The sequence below is a fragment of the Eptatretus burgeri genome, chromosome 10 (assembly GCF_056783735.1).
Source record: "Eptatretus burgeri isolate ZD-2024b chromosome 10, Ebu_testis_v1, whole genome shotgun sequence".
Lineage (NCBI taxonomy): Eukaryota > Metazoa > Chordata > Myxini > Myxiniformes > Myxinidae > Eptatretus > Eptatretus burgeri.
The window spans coordinates 62735169-62757191 of NC_140970.1; the positions used below are offsets into that span (position 1 = coordinate 62735169).

A 22023-nucleotide genomic window follows, 5' to 3' on the forward strand; every position below is an offset into this window, starting at 1 on the left:
CTCGTGAAAGGCGTCGACAAGGTTCCTGTTGATTATGATGATTGAGTAAACGATTGTCCTTTAAATATAACAAGTGGACAAGGTTTCCCATTTGGTCATAAACGTTCCCGCCTTTCCCAGGAAGCAGCTTATTCGACATTTCGTCGCCGGCGCGTGTGCGTTCAGGACTTGCGTGTGTTCGCCAACGACCGGATTCGTACTCCATGGACAAGGTACGAGGTTTGTTCAGACGAGGTAATCACGAGAGCCATTTGGAGGCTGCTGAAGATGAGGAGCGCCTGACCGACGCCGCCGACGTTGTTGACGAGGTGAGAGGATTTTATTAGTGTAATTACTACGATCGCCCGTGATTCCTGTAATCGCGCCGTTGTGATTGTGGTTGTGGTTGTGGTTGTGTTACGGCGTTAAGTAAATCTGCGGTTTATTCGCGGAGGGATCGTGTTCATCGCTGAACTTACTTGTTTCCTCCAAATGAAACTCTTCACCCTCAACAAGCGAGTTCCACGCCGTGATTGCTTTCCTTTCTCTCGGACATCGTTTCCCGCAAACCGATGGAAGTGTAGTTGTGGGGGAATGGAAACCTGAGGCGGAATGTGTTGTTCACATGATTGTTGTGTGGTGGCTGTTCCGGGCGCGAGTGGGTCACTTGCCGATGAGTCAAGAAGCGCGGACTCTTCTTCTTCTTCTTCTTTTTCTTCGCGATGTTTTCCTGCGCTTTTGTTGGTTGCACGTGCCGTGCGAATTGTCCGTGAGTGTGACGAGTCGTCGGCAAGAGGCCAACAACCGAGTAAATTGGCTGTAAATGTGGTTGGGAACTTTTAAAAGGTCGGAAAGGAAGGAAGAATTTGTTGGTGAGAGCGTTGGAACAAAGGGAAACAGGTTTGGAAGGAGATAGGACGAAGGGAAAGGACATCGTCATGACCATATGTACTGTGATCGGGAAGATGGTCAAAAAATAACTTCCGCAATGAAATGGATGGCTGGGAAGGCAATGGCAAACCACCCAGTGTATTGTATGCATCCCTTGCCAAGAAACTGCTTCGGCAGCACCGACGCTCTGTAATCGAGTATGGGGGATGGAGCTCCACAGGGTAGTTCCATACACCACCACGACCATCCAATTAAACAGTACATTGTACGGTGGAGGTGAGAAGACGAGGGGGGGGGGTATGTGTTTGCTCCTACTTTGGGGAAAGTATACTTGCGTCATGACTTTTATAATTGTGTGTTTCTTCACCGTCTTGCTGCACACCGACAACGGCTTTGCTTTGGCAATTGGGATTCAAACCAGTCTGCCCGGAAACCATTGGTTCTTGCTCGAATTACTATTATTTGTCTCACCCAGAAGGGAGAGGTGTGTGTGTGTGTGTGTGTGTGTGTGTGTGTGTGTGTGTGTGTGTGTGTGTGTGTGTGTGTGTGTGTGTGTGTGTGTGTGTGTGTGTGTGTGTGTGTGTGTGTGTGTGTGTGTGTGTGTGTGTGTGTGTGTGTGTCCGTGTGTCCGCGTGTCCTTCCTTTAAGCTGTCTCGTACGGGTTCAATTCCCGACCTGACGAAAACTGTCCGATTTGGTGTTTGTCAGGTACGGTGTGACGTCACAGCTTCTGCTGACTCACGGATGCACGCTGAACTGGATGTCCCATCTGTTATCATGGTTTGTTTAGTTGGTGTCTTTTTCTTGATGAGTCAGCAAAAGTAAATAAAGTTTTGGAGCTGAATAAACATCAAAAATGTATAGAAGCAGCTGGTGGAGCAGTTATGCATCATGTATGATGTCAGAGCAGTTCGGCCTGTTAGTAACACGCACAACATCATTCGTATCTGCTCTGCCGACTTCCAACATGGGTCTGTCATTTTATTCAGCTCTTTCCTCTTTCTTCTTCCTCCTCTTCCTCTTTCTTCCTCCTCCTTTTCCTCTTTCTTCTTCCTCCTTTTCCTCTTTCTTCTTCCTCCTTTTCCTCTTTCTTCTTCCTCCTTTTCCTCTTTCTTCTTCCTCCTTTTCCTCTTTCTTCTTCCTCCTTTTCCTCTTTCCTCTTCCTCCTTTTCCTCTTTCCTCTTCCTCCTTTTCCTCTTTCCTCTTCCTCCTTTTCCTCTTTCTTCTTCCTCCTTTTCCTCTTTCTTCTTCCTCCTTTTCCTCTTTCTTCTTCCTCCTTTTCCTCTTTCCTCTTCCTCCTTTTCCTCTTTCTTCTTCCCCCTTTTCCTCTTTCTTCTTCCTCCTTTTCCTCTTTCTACTTCTTCCTTTTCCTCTTTCTTCTTCCTCCTTTTCCTCTTTCTTCTTCCTCCTTTTCCTCTTTCTACTTCTTCCTTTTCCTCTTTCTTCTTCCTCCTTTTCCTCTTTCTTCTTCCTCCTTTTCCTCTTTCTTCTTCCTCCTTTTCTTCTTTCTTCTTCCTCCTTTTCCTTTTTCTCCTTTCTCCTTTTCCTTTTTCTCTTTCCTCCTTTTCTTCTTCCTCTTCCTTCTTCCACTTTCTTCTTCCTATTTCCTCTTTCTTCTTCCTCTTCCTCATTTATGTTCAGCACTGGGCTGCAGGGTAGCATCATTAACTGAGGACATGGCTGTGCCCTTTGTTAATTGGAGTAGGAATTTGGAATTCCGCCACAGTACCGGTGATGGCTAACCCACTCTTCACGAAGGACACCGTGGGATCTTTAATGTCCACCAACGAATGCGCGTACATGGGATGCCCGATTCCTGTCTATCCGAGGAATGACACCTGGCATTGATGAAACACCAGGATGACAGTTTATAGGTGGGTCAGGATTTGAACCAAGGCTAGACAGTTTAGAGGTGAGTGTGCGTACCTCCCAGCCATCATGTCAAAACCCCTACCTTTGCTCATACAATGTGGTTGCCATTCTTCACCAAAGCAGTCACATCACTGATTCAGCCAAACGTCAACTGGTTGTGGGCATCCAAAACTTTCCCATGCCTTCATGTCTTCTAGGGCATAAAAAAGTTTCATAAAGATGAGACTATTCACTATATCTGGATATATAATGGTTGGAGAGTTTGTCTCGCTTCTGGGCTGTGTTTGTATGCGGCCGTTCATCCGGGTCTGTGTTGCTTATAACTTGTGTTGTTATTTCACTCCCTAGACAGTGTCCAACGTATCGACATATCCAAGCTTCAGAACAAGCTTTGACCCCGATTGTTTGGTCCTGACAATGCACACAACACAATAACACGAATTTTCTACTTCACCGACATGTATGGACTTTCCTTTGTCCTCCAATTGGAACTGGGTGTGAGTGTGGGTGTGGTGTGTGCACGCACAAATTGCCCCCCTCCCTCCCCCCCCCCCCCCGGCAGGGCATAGACTTGTACTCGGAATCAACTTCTCTGTGATTTGAGACATTGAATTGCACAAATGAAAAAAATCATTGTGACATTTTATGGAATAAAATATGATTACAGATGTCCCACAAATAATTTGCAGGTGTCCCCAAAGTAGTGATAATGATAATAATGCGGCGTGTGTGTGTGTGTGTGTGTGTGTGTGTGTGTGTGTGTGTGTGTGTGTGTGTGTGTGTGTGTGTGTGTGTGTGTGTGTGTGTGTGTGTGTGTGTGTGTGTGTGTGTGTGTGTGTGTGTGTGTGTGTGTGTGTGTCTTGTTGTTCCTAAAGTATAACGTATTCTCTTTGCTAACTCCATTACCTCCACCGCTATCTCTGTCCCATCCTTGCTCTACCCCCTCCCAATACAGTACAGCACCCTCCTCCCTGTCTTTCTCTCTCTGTCTCTCTCTCTCTCTCGACACATCCAACCAGTTGTTATGTCGAGATGGTATGTATCTCTGGACGTGTCCAGGCGGTGTTTGTCTCTCGGCGGTATTTATAGTATGACCGGTAGAAAATGGATTTCAGACATTATTTTGTTTCCATTTACACTGTTGTTCTGGGCAGAAGCATTTTGATGAGACGGTATGAATCGTAATTAACACTCCACCGCACGTCTGCCTTCCCTTGCTCTCACCGCACGTCACAGACACACACAGACACACACAGACACACACAGACACACACAGACACACACAGACACACACAGACACACACAGACACACACAGACACACACAGACACACACAGACACACACAGACACACACTGACACACACTGACACACACTGACACACACTGACACACACTGACACACACACACTATTATTCTTCTTAAAGACTGAGCTTCAGTGTATTTGGCCAGGCCAAAACATTTTTACCTTTTGAGATTTTGCTATAAAATCTTCAACAAATATTTATTATAAGAGTATGGAGAACACACATTAATAAAATGCACAATTTTTTTTATCCCTCCAGTGACAGTCACCGATGGCGTTATTTAATTTGTTTTTTTCTGTGTTTTTTTTTTCATCAAGTTTCATTTGAATACAAAGCAGAGGGTTACGAGCTTTGCATTTGAAGATACCTTCTCGTTGCTTGATTTGGAAATGGCAGGAGGCTCTTCAAATGATGATTTTTTTTCTTTTTTTCGATCTTTTTTTTTTTGTTCAGTTTGATTTTTCCTTCTGTTTATTTGATCTGCACATAATCTCTTCTTTTTTCCCAATGTATACAAGCCCATCCTTCTTATTTTCACCGAGGTTGATGATTAAAACTGAATTATTTTGTTTCATCATCAAACTCTGACACAATACCAGCAGCACTTCCTTTGACTTCAACATCACAAACTCTGCTGATGCAATAACACCATTCCATTTATCTTCCCAGTTGTGTCTTTAATACATGATTTTTGAAATGACGTAATCTGCTCCAGATGCTCGGTGTCAGGTATGGGAGCATGCACTGGAGCAGCACGTCGCTGCGTCTACTTTCCGCTGGTACTCCAGGGGCCTCCCTCTGGCCATCCCCCAGGCAGATGTCTGGCCCATCACCATCCCCTTTAGATGCCGCTCAACCTGCTGCAACCACGAGGCACGTCGTCGGCCCATTGACCTCCTCCACTCATGAGGCTCCCTCACTGAGAGAATCTGGTGAGCAGGATCAGCGTCAGGAAAGTGAGCCACATGCCCATACAGCCGTAGCTCACGCTCACGGACTATGCAGGTAACAAATCTCATTTGAGTCTCTCTCAACAACCGCTCATTGGACACAAAGTCTGACTCGCGATAGCCAAGGATTCTCTGAAGAGAACTGGTACCAAAGGAATAAAGTCTCTTTCTCAGATCCCTGGTCAGAGTCCAAGTCTCACATCCATAGAGCAATACTCGAAGCACCAAGGACCTGTAGACTCAGACTTTCATTGTCCTGCGCAGGTACTGACATTGCCACACCCCATGATCCAGTGAATCCATGACTCCCCAAGCCCAACCCAGATGTCTATTGACCTCTGGCTTACAGCCAGAAAAGATATGACTATCACTGCCAAGGTAAGTGAATCTCTCCGTGAGCTCAACATCCTCACCACAAACAGGTACCGACAAGATGGCTGCATCCAAGATGTCATTGAAGACCTGGATCTTAGTTTTGACCCAGGAAAACCGTAATCTGAGCAGCTCCAACTCCTCATTCAGCACCTCGAGGGCCCTCAAAAGGATATCTAGAGTCTCCGCAAAGATGACTGCATCATCTGCGAAATCAAGGTCAGAGATCTTGACATTCCCAAACGATGCACTGCAGCTTGATCTCTCCGACATCCTCCCCAGAATCCAGTCCAAACAAGCACTGAAAAGTGTGGTGGCCAGTACGCACCCCTGATGAACTCCAGTAATAACTGGAAATGTATCAGAAATGGTATCACCACATCTCACAGCTCCCTCAGTACCAGAGTACAGTTCAGACATCAGTTTGATCAGTTTTGGTGGCACCCCACGAAGACCAAGAATCCTCTAGAGGACGTCCTGATTCACTGAATCAAACGCTTTACAGAGATCAATATAGGCTGCAAGCAGCCCATGCCAAAACTCTCGTCTGTGTTTGAGGACCCGAAGGGCAAGGATACGGTCAATCGTTGACCTCTTTTGGTGTAAAGCCTGATTGCTTTGGGTGCTGGTGCTCAAGCAGATGGTAGCAAACCCTGTCAAGAATTATCTGAGCAAAGACCTTGCCTGGCACTGAAAGAATCATCACCACTTGGTAGTTGTTGCAATCCTGGCGATCACCCTTCCCTTTCCAGAGAGGGACAACAAGGCTCCTCTTCCAGTCAGTTGGGATGACGTCTGTGTTCCAGGCAGAGCATAGAACTGCATGCAATGACACGAGTACAGCATTTCCACCAGCCTTGAGAAGTTCAGCATGGATGCCACAGTTCCCAGGAGCTAACCCCATTTCAACCGGTTCACCGCATCCTGTGTTTCTACAAACGAAGATGGGTAACAGTTGATTGGAGGGCCAGCAATAGGGATAGTAACACCCCTGACATCGAACTCCACAGCTGGTGAATCAGACTGGTACAGCCGCTCAAAGAACCCGGCCCAACGGCCCTTCACTTCAGACTCCTCTGTCAAGAGCCCACCACCCTCCACTCTAACATCAGTACACCGAGGGACATGCTTGGAGGAACGCAATCCGTGAATTCCCCTGTAAGCAGGACGAGAATCACTTGACCATCGGTGATGCTCTACGCCCCTCAGATTCCTCGCACTTTGGCCTCCTTGTCAAACCTCAGCGCACGTACAGTTTTACGCAGTGCCTTCTTTAAACATGGCAGTCATGTACAGCTCGGTGCCTATGCAGATAAACCCCTAGGAACAGCGGTGTTCGGGGCACCATTCCCTAAAATGGCTCACAAAGCTTATAAAAGGAGCGGAAAATACTTGGAAAAGTACCTGAGAGAATGGGCTGTGCCCCTGTACAACAAAAGACTTGGAGAACTTTCTGAACTTGTTGAACGGGCAATTGCCCGAAGTGCACACTCCCGACCATGTGGGCTGATTCAAGACACGAGTGAACGAGCGTGTGCTTCACAAACCCTCAACGGATCGCCACCAGTGAATGGACTTTAACCTTGTCGAAGTTCCTCTTGTAAACATGGAAGTATTGGTGATTTATTTAATGAACGTCTTCAATTGGAAAGAGAATGCTGTGTGGCATTACCAAGTTACAGTAACCAACTCTTTGGCAAAGGACATCTTTGTGATTTGAAAATACACAAAGCTTGTGCCAACTATATTTATATGGGAGCTCGATGTATTAGGTACCTACCTGAGGAAGACACCATATCTGGTTTGGGTGCTTCTGAACACTGATGAGAGGGACATATCTGAGGCTTGTGAATGTGCAGGGTAAGTTTAAAATGATGATGTTTCCGATTAATCGTCGGGGTGGGAGGCTGGGAGATGGTAGTGAGAACTATGAGAGCTGTGAGGGTTGTTGTACAGTGGCCTGCAAAATTATTCACCCCGACCCATAATGCCACATTTAGATGAATTACAAATTATGTGGAAGCAATGTTTTGAAATGAACTTTGTTATTCATAACTGAAAAGATCAATGTTGTAGTTGAAGGAGGTTACTTGTCAAGAACACCTGCCAAAAACGGGTACAAATCAAAATTCATTGGTTACAAAAGTATTCAGCCCCTTCATTCAGAGCTTGCGGGAAGCACTTTTTGCAGCAATGACTGCTATGAGTTTCTAACAGCTTTACACAGTGAAATGGTGAAATCTTTCCCACTTCATGTGAAAATTGCTCTTGTTCTGCTAAGTTTGATGGGGATCGCCGATGGACTGTAATCTTCAAGTCTTGCCATAAATGTGGAGTTGGGTTCAAGTCAGGACTTTGACTGGGCCACTCAAGAACATTTATTTTCTTCTTATTCAGCCACTCCAGCGTGGCTTTAGTTTTGTGCTTTGGATCATTGTCCTGCTGAAATGTGAATCTTCTACCCAGTTTCAGATCCAGGGCTGATTCAAATAGGTTTTCATCAAGGATTCTCCTGTACTTTGTACCATCCATTGTCCCTTCTATCCTCACAAGCTTGTCAGTCCTTACTGATGACAAGCAGCCCCATAACATGATGCTGCCACCACCATGCTTGATAGTAGGGATGAATTTCACTGGGTGATGTGCATTGTTGGGCTTGTTCCAGACGTAATGCATTGAATTTAGACCAAAAAGTTCAATTTTTGTCTCGTCTGACCACTAACTTTTCTCCACATGCCTGCAGTATCTTCAAGATGCTTTTTTTGCAAATTCCATACGAGCTTTTAGATGTGTCTTTCAGTAATGGCTTCTTTATTGTCACCTGTCCATAAAGGTCAGCTTTGTGAAGTTAACGGGATATTGTTGATCAATCAGTACTGACCCACAGCAAGAGCCTTGCAGATCTTTCAGTCATTGTTGCATTTACATTGACATCCTGAACCAGTTTCCTGCTTGCCCTGCTGCTGAGTTTGGATGGGTGACCTGATCTGGGTGGTATGATATGTCTTCCACCTCTTATTGATAGATTTCACTGTACTTAAAGGGATAATGAGTGACTTTGCAAATGTCTTGCAACCCTCTCCTGAACGGTGCTTCTCCACCACTTTATGCCTGACTTCTTTGGAAAGCTCCTTGGTCTTCATGTTTGCCTTTTTTTGGTTGACCAAGTGAGTTGCACCTTAAAACTCCTTCGATAAGTGGAGACGCTTAATCAGGTTAAACCACTGATTACAAATGGTGAAACTTATTACATTTACTTTGTAACGTTCAAACAAATAATTTTCTCCTGAAGTGGTTTGGGGTTAATTCGGCAAAGGGTTTGAATACTTCTGCAACTGAGAATCATCTGGTTTTCTTATTTACATTTTATCTTCTTTTTTTTTTGTTTTTGCTTCATCACTTTGGGGTAGTTTGTGAAAACTCTGTATCAAGTTTGATTTGAAAACATCATTAAATAATCTCAGGTGGCATCAAAATGTGAAAACATTGGTGGGGATGAATACTTTTGCAGGCCACTGTAAATATTGTGTGTGTCCACATTAATTGACAGCAATCCTTTATATTATATTTTTAGGAATAGCTGATGGTGTGTGTGTGTGTGTGTGTGTGTGTGTGTGTGTGTGTGTGTGTGTGTGTGTGTGTGTGTGTGTGTGTGTGTGTGTGTGTGTGTGTGTGTGTGTGTGTGTGTGTGTGTGTGTGTGTGTGTTTAGATCTCCACTGCGTCCGCTCGCTTGTATTAACAGGAAATGATAGGAAGTCAACATCTCTCAGTTTCATCCATGGATATTTGTCGTATTTCTTTTATTTAGTTGAGTCTAATTTGCACCAAGGATGGAGCAATTATGGTTAACTATCTAGAAATTGCCACTCTTTTGTTTAAATGCTGAAAGTTGTACTTGAAAGACCATTTCACTTTCAGATTTCATCCGAGCAGTGGCAGGTTAAAAATGCCCGGACCAGCAGAAACGAGTCACTGCAAACACACACACACACACACACACACACACACACACACACACACACACACACACACACACACACACACACACACACACACACACACACACACACACACACACACACACACACACACACACACACACACACACACACACACACACACACACACACACACGACCTCCTTAGCATTCATACATCATTTTGAAAATCATGTATTCGTCCAAAATCTTTTGCGATTAGTTCTGTTTTGTTGGTGTGTGCTTTGCATGTTGATGCAAAACAGAAGTGTGTCATGTGTGTGGATCTAAGATATGCTCAGGAAGTTTGTAAATAAAAAAAGTGTTGCTTGCGAGCTGCATCAAACTGGAATCGCAAAGGGTTAAAGTCTAGAATCGATAAGTCCATTAATTAAATAACTTGGCAGGTTAAGCAGTCATAGTAAAACTAATTAATTATAGTTTATATCCTGCATAGTTCTTACACAGTGCACTTGAAGTTTACTAACACAAGTTTTTCTAGGGCTTTATGTCTTAAGTTTTCTTGCACTTTTCTCCTTTCTCGCAACCTGATCATGAAAAAGAGAATGTTGGTGGGGGGATGCACCAATCGGAAATCTTTTATATTTTGCAAAAGAAAGAAGAAAATGATGTTTTTACGACTCCAAAATAGATATACGAGAACAACAAAACCATATTTGAAAGATACTTGCTTCACAGGTATGACTAGGCCCAGGAAAAGATTGATGAGAAGGTTGGTAATTTCCATGCACTGTCCCACTTTTTGTCACGATGTCTTGTAATCTTGGACACTGTTGAGCGTTTTTTTTCACGATTTGTGTAACTATTGCTAGTTTGTGGTTTTGATGCATTCCTTGTGTCATGGATCGTGTGTGCAGTTCTCCTTTTACTTCCAAATGATTGTCGTCCACGTTGGTAACAAAGCCAAGGTTGAGTGCTTGGAGTAAAGGGCATCGGCCTCAAGAGCAGATGATTTTTTTTACTGCCCCAGGGAGCGAGCCATCATGAATTCTTTCACATTCAGTTAAAACGTTTAAACCTTTAATAACCTGAATTGTAGCTGAGATGCCATTGCATGGTAAGTGTTGGTTGGTGGTATGCCAGGAAAAGTTCAAATGAGTGAAGGGAATAAACTGTCATCTGACTCGTACAGGAGACGGTCCACCTTTTGTCCCATCAAAAGGTATTATGAAATGCACTGAGATTTCTGAAAAGCAAATTGTACATGCGACAGGCAGGTGGATGTCCCATTTGACATGTGATTTGCTTTGTAATGCAGTCCTACTCTCCTCTTCACCTCCTCTTCAACCTTACCGGTCACCTCTGCACCTCCCAGCAGTTTCTATCCATGTCAATCTCTGTTTACTTTGACAAGCTCTGTCAGCAAGTGGAAATAATCCTTTCAAGATGTAGAATTGTAATAGCTTTGTCATCAAGGATCACGTTTTAGAATAGTTGTGAAATGGCTACACTGTAATTGGGGAATTTTTGTGATGCTGCAATGGGATTAAGGGCATATGCGACTTCTCTTTGTCTCTTAAGATGCACTTAAAACAGCTGATCCCGAATGTTTGTGCTTCCTTGTCTTATGACACATTGCTAGACAATTGATCTCAACAAGATTCCACTGATTTCACATATCTTGTGATCTGATTAATAGAGACATGGTCTTTCAAGCTTTCATGAAGGAATGTTGTATTTGTGCTCGATTGTGTATTGACCAGGTCATTGACCAGCTCAACCATTCTCGTAATGATACACCAGATGTTCAACATAACCATGAAAAACCAAATGGTGACTACCTTTATGATTGTCATGAGTCCGGGTAAATGCTTTTGTGTATTGCTTGTGAGGGAAGGTGTGGGTGTTTGAAAACAAATTTTGCTTTTGAATTCAACAAAAGCTCGATGAATTGCATTCTACGAAGGTCAGTTCCTCATTTGTTTTTTGGTCACACTGTCGTTGTGATCTTGGAACGTTCAACACAACGTGTTGAATGAAACCTTCCAATTTCCCTTAGGAAACAGACATTGGTATGCAATGAATTAAACTTTTTCTTTCTAACTCCCCTTGTCACCCATACCTGGTGTTGACTTTATGGTTAGGGCGGCGGGCTTTGGATCCGCGGGTCCTGAGCAGGTGGGGTTAACTTGGCCTGTCATCCTTCCGAGGTCGGCGAAATGAGTGCCGGCATGCTGGTATACTGTGTCGGAGTGACGACCTGTCCAGGATTGTGTTCTTGACAAGTAACCTCCTTCAACTACAACATTGATCTTTTCAGTTATGAATAACAAAGTTCATTTCAAAACATTGCTTCTACATAATTTGTAATTCATCTAAATGTGGCATTATGGGTCGGGGTGAATAATTTTGCAGGCCACTGTACAACAACCCTCACAGCTCTCATAGTTCTCACTACCATCTCCCCTCACTTGTACACTACCCATTTATGCCCTGTTGCACCTTGTGAACAACTTTGTGTTTAACGATGAGCGCCCACTGTGAACTTGCTGTTTTAAGAGTTCACCTGTGTGAACTAAAACCCTTATTACAGATGTTCAACATGGTGAATAATAAAGCCTTCTTGGATAAACTGTTCTTTTATAATATCCTTCTTTGAATAACAGTCAAGAGATGAGTGTGCGCTTCCCAGCGCATCTCCAAAAGCAAATGGCAAGACAATACAGTCCAAGACCACAAGATAAAAGATAATAACGCAAACACCAACGGCAGCAGCCAAGACCTCGTGTCGAATGTCGATGTTGTGGGTGGTTATTTATATATATATATATATATATATATATATATATATATATATATATATATATATATATATATATATCGTGGATCATTTTGTTTTAAGGAATAGCCAATCAGCGTATTCGATATGGAGACCCTATTGAGCAGGTTACCTGATTGGTTGTAAGTTAGGTATAAATGTAATATAGTCATAATATGATGAAGGAAAAGACATCAATTTACATTATTAAAGATGAAGTGCACGTGCACCACGTGACCTTCACAACCCGTCAACCCTCCATCTTACAAAAGTAATTTTATAATAAAAATTAATAATATGTGTGTTTGCAATCGTGCTTACATTTGAAATTATGCAGATAAAACCTGTTTTTGATGCATGGATCATTTAATAAATAAAACCGTCAACCGTCAAATCTCGCGAGTTGCGAGATTCGTGATGCGAGTCACAAGGGACGAGTCATGGAGAGCGCTAGCTAGCAGCAGGAGAAAAAGACGTGGATGATGGATATACGAAAATGGCTCAGAAAAGGAAAAAATGCAACCGACAAAAATGAAGAAGATGATGAAAGACATGTTGTGGGAGGAGATGGAGGAGGAGGAGGAAAAGATGATCATGTAGATGAAATACCGACAGAAGCTGGCCAACTTGGCCAAGCCAGCAACGTCAGCCCTGCGGCTGGAGCTCCAGCGTAGGCAGCCGAGTTTCCACGCTCGGCGGCGGCTTCAGGATCGGGTGTGACTGTCAAGCTGCTTCCCGATGATCTTGGAAGTGAGAGACCGAATCAAGTTGTTATACAGTGGTACCCTGGCCATCTGTTGCAGAACAAGAGTCGCTCGTTTGTGTCCTCGTGGTACCAGACTAATGAATGGCTGGAATACAGTGTGCAGACAGATGCAGCATTCTGCTATCCATGTAGGAAGTTCAACACTGCACGTGGCCCAGTGGACTCTACTTTCACAGTGTGAGGCTACCGGAATTGGAAACATGCCGTTGAGAAAGGCAGGGGGTTTCACAAACGCGCAACTTCAAAGGAACATTTAACTTGTGTTTTGAGGTGGAAGGAGAACGAGAGGCGCATCGATTGTGATGAGGAGATTTCCGCACTCCTCAATGCTGACCAGCGAAATAGAAACCGGTACTATGTGTCTGCTCTTATAGATGTTGTGGGATTTCTCGCCAAAAATCAGATACCTTTTAGAGGGAGCCTTGATAATTTTGAAGATATGTCAGACGGGCACAGTGGGCTCTTCCTCTCGCTTTTAAACTACACACTCAAAAAAGACACCGAGCTAGCCGAAATAATAAAGCATATCCCACGAAACGCAGGCTATACTAGTCCGGAAATGCAGAATGAACTGATCTGCACATTGAGTAATGTTGTGACGGATACCATCGTGGAAGAAGTAGGCACATCGTGGTTTACCCTCAAGGTGGATGGGACGAAGGACCCCACTGAATGTGAGAACATATCGATCATCATTCGCTTTGTATCGGCATCAAATGAAGCAACAGAGTGTCTACTCACAATAGCTACAGCCGACGCTGGAGATGCAAAAACATTGACGGACCTAATAATGGCAGAGCTGACAAAAGCAGGACTTGACACGTCAAAAATATTAAGTCAGGTGTACGACGGGGCTTCGGTAATGGCTGGGAAGCACGGTGGGGTGCAAAAGTTGTTGCAAGAGATATTGGGAAGAGAAATCCCCTGTGTGCACTGCTTAAATCACCAACTCCATCTGGTAGTTATCCACGCACTGGCAGCAGAGAAAGCTGTCACTGATTTCCTCGAGGTTTGTTGTTGCCTGTACAAATTCTTCAGAAAGCCCACTGTTGCTGCACAGTATAAAGGTGAGCGGTTTAAACGACTTCTTTATCAAAGGTGGACGGGACATTTAGCCACCGTGTCTGTGATCATAGGATCTTTTAAGGATATCGCATCCTTACTGTCGGAGATTGGTGCAGAGATGAGGATGGAGGCTATTGGGCTTTTGCAGGAAGTCTCTGGGCCTGCCTTCATGTTCATTGCTATCTTTGTACAAAAACTGCTGATGATGTTAGATGGCTCTAACAGACTCTTGCAGGCAGAGGACATGGACTTGCTAACAGGGTTGGAACTGGTGGCGAGTGTTACAGAGTGTGTGAAGAAACTCCGCTCTGAGGATGAGTTCACTGATCTGTGGAACAAGGCCAACGATGCTCACACTGCTACACCTGCACCACCAAAACGGAGACGCACAATGCATACGAACTTGGTACAGTTTGTAGTTTTGGAGACGACAGGACAAAACAACGACAATGACAAGACGGAACTGCAGAGGGTTTTTTACAGCGCAATTGACACTGTGCTTGGCGAGATCGCTCAGCGCTTCAGTGAGTGCAACACACAACTCGCCCGTTCACTCGCTGCCTTGAATCCTGAAAATGGCACGTTTTTGGATCCCCACTTGCTCCAGCACATCATGACATTAACAAAGTCAACCATCAGTGAAACAGAGTGTGTGGTTGCAAAGCAGTTTATTCGCTCACAGACAGAAAAGCAGCCAAACGAGAGATGGACAACACAAAAACTCCTCTCAACATACCACAAAACGCTGGAAGCCATGCCAAGTGTAGTGACTGCTATGAGACTTGGACTAACGTTTGGTGCGTCCACTGCCATGTGTGAAAACTCATTCTCAACATTGAGGAATGTCTTCACTGACCATCGACGGTCCATGCGCCATGCACGCAAGGCACTACTGGTACGGCTGGCCTTCGAGAGAGACCTCACACGTAAATGCCTGAATGAATGGAAGGAGGAGGTCCTCAGAAGATTCCACACCGAGACACGTCGCCTGCAGCTCTTCTGACAGCGAGTACAGTGGTATAAACACTATACGAGGAGTTCAGATTGTGTGTGTGACTGCTGGTGATGCGTGTGTGGTTGTGGTTGCAGTGTGGTTGTGGTCAGCACCCGCCGTGGTCGGTTGCTTTGTACTTCTGATGTTTAAGTTAAATGTTGTGTTTGGTGTTTTGCATATCCCATATCTAGTGCTTTGTGTATAACCTTACCTCTGTGTAATTGACTGCTTTAAATCCGGACCTTGTGGTATCTTCAGGCTGGTCGTATTTGCTGTTGGTAGTTTAACGTGATGATCGCAAGTCATAGCCTACTGTATCTTATTTCAAAGTGCACTGATTCTGGTGCCAACCTCCCCCGTTTAGTCATTGTATCTCTGGTATATTAATTTTCTAATGCCAATTCTTGACAACACCTTGTATAAGTGCACCTGAATTGGTGCCAATTGTCTAATCATTGAATATCTGCATTGTGAATGTGCCAATTTGTTGCGGCTCTCCTGCATTCGAATAATTTTAGGCCAAAAACATCGGAACATATTAAATCTAGCTGAGATCAATTTGGTTAGTATGCGACGGCAACCTCAGTACAGATGTGTCAATGCTGCATGAATACAATAGAATACCGGGTTATCAAAAATATTAAATATAATAATTGTGCCCCCCCCATCCAGTTCATATGCCCCCCTTAATACTGAGCCCTGGCTACGGCCCTGTATCCCACCCCCCGGAGGGAGGGAGCGGGATATTGTAATCGTCCGGTTTGTTATCTTGCCAAAGCAAGATATGTTACTCGATCGGTTTATTTGTTTTTTTGTTTATATATTTATATATTTGTCTGTTACAATTGATTTTCAACTTTTAACTTGCTCTCTAAGTCACAGTTCTAAAGCAATGGCTCTCAAACTTGACATGTATACTCGTGAGCGCAATACCTTTCGACGCCCAAAATTTCAAAGGTCAAGGTCGCCAGATGGTCAAACATCAAAATCAACTAAACCCTTAGCTTTTGAGTAAATTTTATCGGATCATCTCCAAACTTGGTGGATATATAGCATATCGATAGGCGATCAGCTGATTAGTTTTTGGTGGCGATCGGCCTTGACCTTCATGGTTAGCGCCTAAGGTCGAAGTTGACCTTCATGAAGGTCATTTTTAAATCTTTGACTAACAATATCGAGTAGTACCTCAAATTGAAGCCCTAGAAGAGTTTCTCAGATATATAAAAATTTCGTCGTTATGACGTCATTTGATGACGTCATGACGAAAAAAACTGATTTTTCATAAAAAATGAAACTCAAATCAAGGTCTTTTGGCAAGATAACCTTTGGCCTAAGGCCAAGGTACGCTTTTTATTTGTCTTTGTTTGTTTGTCTGTCTGTCTGTTTGTCTGTTTGTTTGTCTGTCTGTTAGCAACTTTACGGCAAAACGGCTTTAGCAAACACTATCATATTTAATCCACAGGTGGGCAATGAGCCTTGGACGACCCCATTAACTTTTGGGTCCAATTGGATCAAAGGTCAAGGTCACAAAAAGATCAAAATCGTTTTTTTCGCTCATAACTTCGTCAAAAATGATCTGATTTACTTCAAACTAAGCTTATAGTGAACCTTATTCTATTTGTCACTTTCATCCTACCCATTCCTATAGTGAAAAATGCATATTTGTGAATATCGGTGCGTCTGAAGTTTTGGGGGTCATGGTCATCGGTCAAAATTACAAATTTTCCATTAAAACTAAAACATTGTTACGAAAATACAACTTTACGGGAAAACGGCTGGCTCAAACACTGTCAAATAGTATCCACAGGTGGGTAATGAACCTCGGACACCCCATTAAATTTTGGGTCCAATTAGGTCAAAGGTCAAGGTCAGGTCACGAAAAGGTCAAAATAATTTTACGGTCATAACTTCGTCAAAAATGGTTTAATTGACTTCAAACTAAGACTAAAATATTCCTTATTCTATTCCTTATAATCAACATTCAGGTTAAGGATATATCAAGTTTAAATTTGATGCCCAAAATAACTTTATGCCTTAAATGGGCAGGATTTGTTGTGCCTGGCACCACTTATTCAAGTTGAAATTGCTCATTCAAATGTACAGAATCTGGGGCCACAGTTTCAGTGTAAAGAAGAGGAGAATTTGAATAGATGCCGTTAGGGTTTTTCACTCGTGTAGTTAATGTATGGAATGATATCCTTTGAAAAGTAGTGGCAGCTCAAACAGTAGATAGATTGAAATTTGACTTCAGTACCTAGAAGTAGTGGAGATAGGGCAGTACTTAAGTATGAGAATGATTGCACAAGCTTGATGGGCCGAATGGCGTCCTCCTCAGGCTGGTGCAATGATGAGGCAAACAAGGCGGTCACCTCGAGTGGCAAATATTTGGGGTGGCATAAATGATTCAAAGAACAATTCATGAAATTACACAAGTAAACAAGCAGACTGTCTGTGTTTTTCCCATAATATGAACCGTTTTGTTAATGGTCAGCTCTGCACACCTGGTGAAACTGCCCCCCCCCCACTCCACCCCTCTATGGGGATGCCAGAAGTATGCCCCGTGATCATGCATTAAAGTTCTTCGTTTGTATGCAGCACAAGGCTGCGGAGTGACATCATTGGCTGAGCACGTTGCTGTGCTGCTGATGCTGTGCTCTCTGCTGGTTAGCGTAGGAATTTGGCCATGGTGCCGATGATAGCTTGCATACTCTTTGAGACACTCGTTTAACGTCCATCGGAGGGACGACACATATTTATGAATCGCCGTGCCTGCGAAACACCGGGATGACAGTTTATAGCTGGGTCGGGATTTGATCACAGACAGTTACGAGGCGAGTATGCGACCTCCAGGTCTAATGCCTTTGGCCATCCTATCGGCCTCTGTGGTGAAGTAAGAACCACGAACCTCACCTGAAAACTGCTGGTAATGGTGGGCATGTCCCTGGCTCAAGCAGCTGGGGGGAGAACCAATGGCACATGATCGCAAGGTTAAAATAGCAAATGAGCAGAGTTATCTGGTGGATAGAGCTCGGTAGTCCGCACATTTGGTGTAAGAGTTTGTTGGGGATGGCGAGTGAAATGCAAGACATTGCAAGACGACGTCCAAAGTTGGCATGACCACAAGATGTTTTGAACTTTGTTTATAAAAAAAAATAATCTCACAGATAATGTCCCCAACATATTTACTGCTCTCTGCATCCTCTTCACCCTCCCTACCTGTTTCTGTGACCAATAGTGAGCAAAACTTTTCCAAGCTAAAGTTGATCAAAACATACATTAGTTCCTCTGATGCAACAAACACGTTGGGCTATAAACCTCTTCAATAGAACATGAAGTTGTACAAAACATTCACCTGAAGGGACTTGTTTATACATTTGGTAAACTCGAAGCACAGAAAGTAAAATTCTAAATTGCAATTATCAACTTTGTTGAAGGAACACAAAATCTGAAGGTTCATTTAGGGGCACACCTGGTGTTGTCTTAATGGTTAGGGTTGTGGGCTTTGGATACAAGGGTCCTGAGTTCAAATCCTGCATTGAAGTTCTTTGTAATTCCTTGTAAACCTGTACCTTCTGATGTCGAATGCATTAACTTTTTTTAACACTGTCTGCTTTGTTATTTTTTTTTGTCTTTTTTAAAGTTTATTTTACATGCAAAGTTGAGGCTCGTGGAGGAGCTATGACATGGAATGCATCGGGACGTAACAGACCAAAAGGAACAGCGCAAAGAGGGGCAAACTCACCAACAACAGGGTTGAGGGACAAAATAGAGGGAGACTTAGAGAAATAAAGGGAGTGGTGAAAAATGAAGGCTGGGGGAGGATGCATGGGGTGGACAAGATGGATAAAGAAGCAAACTCTCACCCCCGCCCTGGGGGCAATTCCATGGTAACTGACGTTACATTTTGAGTACCTCAGGATCAGAAATTTTTTCTAACTTGTGATATTTTGGTTGTTGGATACTTGGACCGAGCCCTACTAGATGACGTAAAAAGAAAATTGGTTTCACCTTATACTGTCTGCACAGGATGGTCGATTACACTGGTCAACAATTTTTTACTTTCTGAATGTTGTCTAGATTTCTACAAGTGAATTAGGGTAGTCTGGCACTGCTGAATCAGGAAATGGCATCCGTTTCTCTCCATCAGGTTAGGTTTTTGTGCTAAGTTGATTTGAAAAAATCAGATCTTGTGACAAAATCAATTACATTTTTGTGGCATTATCAGCTGATTTTTGTCAACACATATCATCCTAAACATGTTTTTAAGAAAAGAAAATGTTTTTCCAACAACATTTATTGATTACATGATAGAAACATCGATTACTGTCATCTGAATGGTGGGCATTGATAAAGGTAAGTACAAGTAAATTGCATGTTGCGTCACCACTGTTCAAACTTCAGGGCTTGAACTTCCGTTTCTTCGAACTCCTGGAATGTTCAGCGGCAGGGAGGTCTCTCTTCAGATTCCAACAGTAGTCAGCCATCATGACTGCGTCCCAGCGACCCTGATACCTGGTCTCCATCTCCTTCATGTCCTGATGGAATCTCTCCCCCTGCTCGTCACTCATTGAACCCAGGTTCTCAGGAAACCGGTTCATATGTGAAAATAGGTAGTGCATCTTGATGCTCATGTTGCAGTCCAGGTTTCTGAAAGCAGTCAGCATGTTGTTGACAAGTTCTGCGTAGTTTCTGGCCTTATTGTTGCCAAGAAAGTTCTTCACTACCAAAACAAATGTCTTCCACGCTTCCAGTTCCACTTCGTTCATTGAGTTTTTGAACTCTGGATCTCTGATGAGCTGACGGATCTGAGAACCATCAAAGATGCCAGCTTTCAACTTCTCCATGGTCAATCCTGGAAAAGCCTGGCACAAGTAAGTGAAGCAGTCACCATCTTTGTCCAGAGCCTTGGTGAACTGCTTGATTAAGCCGAGCTTGATGTGCAGCGGTGGGAAGAGTATTCTGTCTCTGTCCACCAGAGGGTCGTTGATGACGTTCCTTTCTTTGCATGGCACCAATTCCTCCCGCACAGGCCAGTCCTTCTTCGTGTAATGCTGAGCACGGTCCCTACTATCCCACATGCACAGAAAACATGGGTACTTGGTGAAGCCAGACTGTTGTCCCAACAAAAGTTCACCATCTTCAGGTCAACACAAATAAACCACTTATGCTGATCATAACCAATTTTCTCCAGCACGTACTTCACCGCTTCATACTTCTCCTTCAGTGTAGTCGAGTGAGCGATGGGTACAGAGGCAAACTGGTTGCCGTTGTGTAGCAGAACACATTTCAGTGATCGCTTGCTGCTGTCAATGAACAGTCTCCAATCTTTGGGTTCGTACTGTGGCACTCCAAGCTTGAGCAGAAGCGCATGTCATAAATGGGCGCATGTAGGTATTGTACATTCTTCAGAGTTCGTTATTTCAAGAAATACAACTTTTTTGTATCACATTATTACAAAATCTGCCCCATTAACTTTAGTTTTGATCCACGAACTTTATGCTTTGCCTCACCAATTTTTGGAAGATTTTGAGGTTTTATGACTTCAAACTGATCCCTTTTCGACATAATCACCCAGAACTATCGTACCTGAATACTTCTTGTCATTAAAATAATTATTTCCAATCAAAACAATTATTTGACATGACATTTTACCCCCACCAACTTCTTCTAAAATGCTCCACACATGCGTACATGTGAACAAAAATGTAAAAAACGACATGTGGCCATATCTCAAAAACTTGACCTGATTGAACAAAACTAATGTGAGTTTTGGATTCAGCGCATCAGATTCGTCCTAAATCAGCTTAAAAAATGCAGACAACAAATTTGTTGTTGACCAGTGTTATTCATTGGTCACTGACGTTACCTGAAAGACATTGCAAAATTTCAGTATTGTTACGTCCGCCACCGAAGTTGGATGGATGTTGTATATATTGTCCCTTTTGTTTGTCTATGTGTTTGTTTGTGAGCAGGATATCAAAAAAGTTGTAGATGGACCCGGATGAAATATTGTGGACAGGTTGGGTGTGTGACACAGACGAAGTGATTAGATTTTGGTGAAGATCCAGATCCGACTTGTAGAATTTTTTGTACGTGATTGTTCACCATTGAGAGATAGAGCCAAAAACGATATAGTACTGTATTGCATGATATTTCAAAAATGCATTGGGCCCGATATGTTCTCGTGGATCAGGCATTGCATGGTGGAGGTATGTGCTCTACCGGGTTTCCTTCCAGTTTGAATTAATATCGTCCTCAACATGTACTTGGATCCCAAAGTTTGGGTTAATTAAATGGAGGGGAATGTAAGATAGAACACATGTTTCTAATGAATATGAAATTTTATTTCTAATGCGGAACAACATCCAACAAATACTTGGAAACCGATGTTACAGTTTGTCATATTGAACATCAGCCCCGAGTTCAGATTTCGATTGAATTTTCCAGTTTGATGAAACATTTAATCAATTCAACATCACGGAAAACTGGAACAATGTGAGAAAAATTATCAGTTTGAATTAAATATGGAATCCATGCAACTCGGTGGAATGTCAAGCAGCACTAATCACTATTCAGTACGTGTATCGCCAACGACATTGAACAATTAAAATGTGTGTTGACTAGAATATATATATATGTGGATGTTGGTACCGTGTTAGATGTGGGAATGATCTGTAGGACAGTTCAAATCACAAACACCAGGTCATTCGAAATTGGGGAATTTTATAATCCTCTCTCGCATTAACTAGCATCAGGGCAACCAGCATCTTCAGTATCTTATCGCTGGTGTAGTAGATTTTGTCATCCTGAGTGGGCCACTTCCAATACTGATCACCATGCAGCATTGCAGACACTTCATAGTTCTGGCTCTGAACATATTTTATTTCGCCAGTTTTCTGCTCACCATCATGTTCAACAACGCACTAGTCGTTGACCTTGATGTTCAGCGGGATAGTTTCAGTTGGAAGTGATTCTTCTTTTGCATCCTTCGTTAAGGTGAAGGGGACAGATTGTCCATTGATGACCCTAAGTTTATCTAAATGGGACAATTCAGCACAAGGTTTGTCAGCGAG

At 43.2% G+C, this 22023-nt stretch overlaps 1 protein-coding gene across 1 annotated transcript in view; it reads left to right on the top strand.

The window, feature by feature from the left end:
• Positions 1-2: 2 nt before the first annotated feature.
• LOC147018706 (endothelin-converting enzyme 1-like) overlaps positions 3-22023 on the top strand; it is a 75461-nt gene continuing 53440 nt past the window's right edge. The window contains exons 1-2 of the mRNA XM_085898661.1: positions 3-21; positions 121-308. Coding sequence (XP_085754787.1) covers positions 204-308 — 105 coding nt within the window. The 5' untranslated portion in view covers positions 3-21; positions 121-203. The remainder of the gene's footprint in view (positions 22-120; positions 309-22023) is intronic.